This window comes from Lygodium microphyllum, chromosome 20, assembly GCF_053477565.2.
Source record: "Lygodium microphyllum isolate KBCC chromosome 20, Lygodium_microphyllum_v1.1.10, whole genome shotgun sequence".
NCBI classification, from domain to species: Eukaryota; Viridiplantae; Streptophyta; class Polypodiopsida; order Schizaeales; family Lygodiaceae; genus Lygodium; species Lygodium microphyllum.
Window position 1 is genome coordinate 11140705 of NC_141154.1, and position 6109 is coordinate 11146813.

At 42.6% G+C, this 6109-nt stretch overlaps 1 protein-coding gene across 2 annotated transcripts; it reads left to right on the forward strand.

The window, feature by feature from the left end:
• The first annotated feature begins 241 nt into the window (after nucleotides 1-241).
• On the forward strand, nucleotides 242-5749 carry LOC148018685 (pentatricopeptide repeat-containing protein At5g55740, chloroplastic-like). 2 transcript variants are annotated; one of them, XM_087701222.1, is made up of 2 exons: nucleotides 242-5236; nucleotides 5509-5749. In XM_087701222.1, exon 1 carries the CDS (start codon nucleotides 975-977, stop codon nucleotides 4374-4376), a length of 3402 nt encoding a protein of 1133 aa, XP_087557348.1. In that variant the 5' UTR covers nucleotides 242-974; the 3' UTR covers nucleotides 4377-5236; nucleotides 5509-5749. The 2 variants fall into 2 exon arrangements, with proteins under 2 accessions (XP_087557348.1, XP_087557347.1); XM_087701221.1 differs by having other exon boundaries at nucleotides 5512-5749.
• Nucleotides 5750-6109: the final 360 nt, after the last annotated feature.

Sequence of the window (6109 nt, forward strand, 5' to 3'; positions counted from 1 at the left end):
AAAACCGACGTGCGTGTTCAATGGCACAGACTTTGTTTATATTCTAATCAAGTTATCAAGGGATCTTCGCCGGACTAAACTAATACGCGAATGCCCTCTAGCCTCTAAATCACATTTTAGAAATACTATTTTGCGTGTTAAATAAAACAGCCTCTAAATCACATTCTAGAAATACTATTTTGTAAAACAGCCTTAATATCTATTGAACTGGTTTCCTCTAAAAGCCAAAGATCCGAGTACACACAAACAGAGTGACTTCAAGAAACATGGTTCCGTGTACGTATTATAATATCCAATGGCAACCGGAAGAGAGCTGAATCACTCTGTGACGGGCTGCGCGTCGGCAGCTCAATTTTCTGTTATGGTCTTTTCCCTGCACAGGACGCTTAATGCAGGAAGCCTCCTACATAAACCCGTCGAAAATCGTTCATGTGTTTCGCCATGTCTGCCGATTTCGCCCCTTCTCAAAACCTAGTTCCAACAAGGTTAGCGGACTCACGTGCGAGTCAGCAATCGCACCATTCACCAATCATCTTGCGTCTCAGGATGTTGCACTTTCTCAGGCCAATACGGATTTCGGCCTGTAAGCCTCCATTATGACTGGATGTTACCACATTATATGCTGATGTATTGTAATGCATTACACAGGCTTTGACAGCCAAGACTCTGAAACATGTGAACAGCAATAGTAGACAGTAATGATTGGGAAATGCTGAATATAGATGAGTCCAATAATGGACTTGAAAACATGTATATAAATTTGTACGCACCAGCAATAAAACTGTTATCAGGGGCAAATGATGGAGACACAGGATTCTGTTGATTTTCTGGGAAATCTGGAATATTTGTATCATAGAAATCTGAATGTGTATTTTCTTAAAAATCTGGAACATTTGTATTATAGAAATGTGAATGTGTAGACAGACAGTAATCATAGGGAAAGGCTGAGTATAGGGAGTAGTTGTATTAGAGAAATGTGTACACCAATACTAAACAGTAATCCTTCAGAGATGCTAAGCATAGAGGAGTCTATTAATGTCTTTGAAAATGTGGATCAACCACCCTCGATCGATCACTTCCTGTTTATGTCACAGAAGTGCAGAAAAGCCAAAAATTTGGCTTATGCCAGACATGTGAGCGTCCATGTTCATGAGAATGGACTGACGTTTTGTTCAGCCCTTGGGAACCATCTTGTCCCTATGTTTGTGGAATGTGGAAGCTTGATAGATGCCCAACAGATTTTTGACAAGTTGGCTGATCGGAATGTGTATTCTTGGACCTCTCTAATACAAGCTTATATTGATTGTCAGGAGTTCACACATGCATTTAGCCTCTTTGATAAAATGCTAGAAAGCTGTGTGCATCCTAGCAGTTGCACATTTCTGGCTCTGATACAAATGTGTGCAACATTGAGATCTTTGGAAAAAGGCCATGAAATACATAATGAGGTAGTAAAGAGGGATTTGGAAAGAGATGCTTTCCTAGGCAGCACTTTAGTTTATATGTATGCCAAATGTGGTTCCATTGCAGATGCACGCGGTGTGTTTGATGAGCTACCCACTCAAGACGTCGTCTCTTGGAACACATTGCTTGCAGGATATGTTGAACATGGGCTTGGGGAAGAAGCACTGAGTTGCTTGGAACAAATGCATTTGCAGGGGATCCCACCTGATTCTGTGACTTTTATTTGCAGCTTGAAAGCATCTCTTTGTACAGGAGTTATAAGGAATGTGCAGAAAATACACTGTGATATTGCATACGATGGATTTGAGCAAGATCCTTATGTGTGCAACAGTCTACTGGATGCATATTGTAAACTTGGCTCACTTGCAGAATCTCAAGTAGTATTTAACAAGTTGCCAGCTCAGAGTGTGGTGTCATGGACTTCACTTATCACAGTCTATACTGAACACGGGCTCAGCAAGGGTGTGCTTAAATGCTTGAAGCAGATGCAAGGCGCAGGTGTCTCTCCAAATGCTGTGACATTTGTCTGTAGCTTAAAAACTTGTGGCATTATAGGAGACCTGGACAGTTGCCAAGAAATCCACTTGGAGATTATCAAAGAAGGTTATGAGGGTGTTCCTGCCATTGCAAACAATCTGGTGGATATCTATGCTAAGTGTGGTCTTCTTACTGAAGCACAGAGTGTGTTTAATGAGCAGCAAGCTCATGATGTAGTTGGGTGGACCTCGCTAATTGCAGGGCATGCCAAACATGGGTTTGCAGAAAATGCATTAAACTTTCTGGAACAGATGCAGCTAGAAGGCCTGTCCCCAAATAAGGCTACCTTTACATGCAGCTTAAGAGCTTGTGCCAACGCAGCGGCTCTAGGTGGAGGTCGGGAAATACATCATCTGATTGTCTACAGTGGATTTGATGGAGATCCATCATTAAGTAATGCACTAATTGATATGTATGCCAAGTGTGGCTCGCTTAGAGAAGCACAAGAGGTGTTTGATAAGCTTCTGTATCGGGATATTGTCTCGTGGAACACTCTAATCACAGGGTATGCTGATCAGGGGCTTGGTGAGACAGCCCTTGACTGCCTAGAGCATATGCGTCAGCAGGGAATACTGCCTGATGTTATCACATATTTTGGTAGTTTGAAAGCTTGCAGCACATCCAGAGCCTTACATACTGGCCAAAAATTGCATATGGAGATCATTAGTGATGGATTTGAAGTGGACCAATCTATTGGAAACAGTTTAATTCATATGTATGCAAAATGTGGTTCACTAGTTGATGCACGAGAAGTGTTCAATGAGCTTCCGATTAGAGATGTGGTCTCATGGACGGCAATGATCACAGGGTATTCTGAATGTGGTGCTGAAGAAGAGGCACTTCGTTGTTTGCAAAACATGCAACAGGAAGGGGTGTGCCCAAATGCTGTGACATTTGACTGCAGCCTGAAATGTTGTGGCAGTTTAAAGGCTATAGAAAAGGGTCTACAAATTCATCATGTCCTCCTCATAGAAAGTATGGAAGTGGATACGTTTATAGGCAGTACCTTGGTAGATATGTATGTTAAATGTGGCTTACTTTTAGAGGCACAGGCTGTCTTTGATGAGCTGCCAGACAAACACGTGGTGGCTTCAAATGCATTACTTGCAGGGTATGCTAGGTGTGGCTGTACAGTGGAAGCAGAATGTGTGTTTGACGCAATGCCTGTCCAGGATGCTTTGTCCTGGACTGCCCTTATCTCTGGGTATGCTGATAGCGGACTTGGAGAGGAAGCTCTAAACCGCTTGAATCAGATGGGAGAAAAGGGTTTGTATCGTGATGCTGTGGTATATTCTTGTGGCCTTAAGGCTTGTGGGTGTATAAGAGCTACAGCAATGGGCCAGGAGTTGCACAATGAAATCATGAAACTGGGGTTCGACCAAGATCATGTAGTTGGTAACTCTCTGGTGGATATGTATGTAAAATGTGGCTTGCTTGTGGAAGCACGAGCAGTGTTAGATGGCCTTCTATATCGAGATGTGGTCTCATGGACTACAATCATTGCAGGATATGCAGACCATGGGCTGGGCGATGAAGTGCTTGACTGCCTAGGCCAAATGCAACTAGAGGGCATATCCCCAAACATAGTCACATGGAATTCTATAATTCTTGGGTATGCTGAGGAAGGAAATGGAGACAAGGCTTTTAGTTCTTATGCACAATTGCAAGGACAAGGTGTATGCCCAAATTGTTTAACCTTCATCACTGTTTTAAAAGCATGTGGCAGGACAGCTTCAACATTGGTTGGAAAAAGAATCCATGCTCAAATTAAGACAGTTGATGAGCTTGAGATTACTGAAGTAACCAGAGCAACTGCTCTCATTGACATGTATGGAAAATGTGGAAGGATGGTTGATGCTCAGCAGGTATTTGATGCAGCACCTACGAGAGACCTCGCAAGGTGGAATGCGCTAATCACAGGTTATGCTCGTCAGGGAGAGACTGAACAAGTATTTTCTCTGTTTGAACAGATGAAACAGGAAGGCATATCACCAGATGGAATCACTTTTCTTAATCTTCTTACTGTCTGCAGCCATATGGGTCTTGTAGATATGGGCCTGGATCTTTTTTCTGTCATGTGTGAAAAGTACAACATAAACCCAAGCATGAGACACTACAACTGCATGGTTGATCTCCTTAGCCGTGCTGGCAAACTCCATATGGCTACAGCTATCCTGGAGAGCATGCCCCTCAACCCTGACCAAGTAACATGGAGGACATTGCTAGGTGCAAGTAAAAAATGGAATAACAAAGATCTTGGTGAAGATGCTTTTAAATGTGCACTGCAGATGGAGGAAAAAGTTGCAGCACCATTTGTCTTGCTGTCCAATGTGTATGCAGATACTGAGATAGAAGGTAGTAAAATGGAGGTTTAGCATCTGAATGTGGAACCAACACAGGAAGGACTGTCAGCAGGAGATTTGGTACAAGGAAATCATAATGTTGGAAGTGTGGTTGGGCTCAATGGAGGCTGGGAGAGAACAGGGAGTGTGCAAAACATCATTTCCATTCCATGAAGTCAATGCCAAGGCAAACAAAAAGCATAGCAAGGAAAGGAGGACAGGAAGTATACTGTGAAGATTGATGATAGAAGAGTTACCCCAAAGAGAGCCACCAAGTGGTTCTCACACAGCTGGAAGGCACCAAGACAAGACCCTAGCCACAAATGAGCAGACAATATGGGATTGCCAGTGGATGCTAATTAAATGGGCCTCAAGCTTATACAGTCCATGGAAAGGGAATAGAGGGCTATTGAGTTGGGTATGGTGATACATCCCCTTCTATGGGAGGTTGCTAGTTCTCTAGGGTTGAGGAAGAAGGTTTCTCCAGTGTGTGTTATTGAGAAGCATACATAGTGTGCCCCCTCTCGAGGATGCTCAATAAAGTAAGAGTGTGCAGGGGATTGGAATGATAAAAGAAATGGACAACATAGAATAAGCGTGGATTCCCAAATCATGCCAAAACTGGATATTCTGTATAAGTTGCACAAGGCAGACTCCTCAAAACTGAAGCATGGGATGAGAAACAGCTCTCGGTAGTAATAGCTACACATGTCCAAGATAGCCCAAAGGAGCCTAGATCTGCAAAGCTCTTTGAAGACCATCCAATGACTAACATGTGGTGACTGGCTGCCACACACTGTCCAAGAAATGGAGTTATCTCTTGAGCACAAGTGTTGAATTTGTGCAAAGAGATGAATACGATTAGCAAGTGCTTTAATACAAAACTGCACTAGGTATGTCACCTATTTCTTGCAATGTTCAATGACAAAAATCATGAATCTAGAGGTAGATTAAGGCAAAGGAGGATTAAATGTAAACTAGATGCACTTGATAACTAATTAATAATGAGTTACTATAGTCCAAACTAATTAGCTCTATGATATGAAGAGTTGAGGCATTAATAAGCTTAGCAACCATCAATTCATTATATTGAACTTTGAGCCAGGTTTGCCAATATATAGCTTTTTTGATTGTCTTTTGTCCACTCTTTTTGGATTTTCACCAGCAGGTGCCAAGCCGTGTGCAGCAGCAGCTGGGAGGATTCGATCGAATCCTCGACCGACAGAGACTTATGCAACTAATGGTCTTTTATATCTCTTCTTAATTTATCCTTGAATTTCAACACCCCTCTCTTTTCCTTGAGTCTGTTACCCTTGTATTTTGGGCCTTCAGCTTCATGTTTGACGCACAAGACAGTACAGTAGTTCCTGTACAATCACGAATAGTGAACAAGTAAGGAAGAAATTGTGTCACATGGTAATTTCGAGTAGATACAAGGTTTTGAAAGAGTAGGATGATCTGTGCATGAAGTTCTCCTTCCTAATATTTGCCTGGCGCACAATGATCCATCCTTTTGCACTTTGGACATTCTAGCTTTTTGTAAGGTATCTGATCTGGGAGCTAGCAAGTAAGCTTTTACTGGGCAATTGAATATGCGAGATCAATTGTTTAACGTTTTAACCCATCTTGAATTGTCAGAATGACTGGCAATCGGAGTAGAGCCAGCTCTACCTCGGAGAGTCGGAAGGGAAACATGGCCATACCCTGAAGCAATCTAGTCAAACCCATGGTGCGCCCTTGGGGCCGATGGGCATGTGGTCATGGTG

Excerpts from the sequence above, each read along its gene's own strand:
- LOC148018685 (XM_087701222.1), top strand. The coding sequence starts at position 975 with ATGTGTACACCAATACTAAACAGTAATCCTTCAGAGATGCTAAGCATA.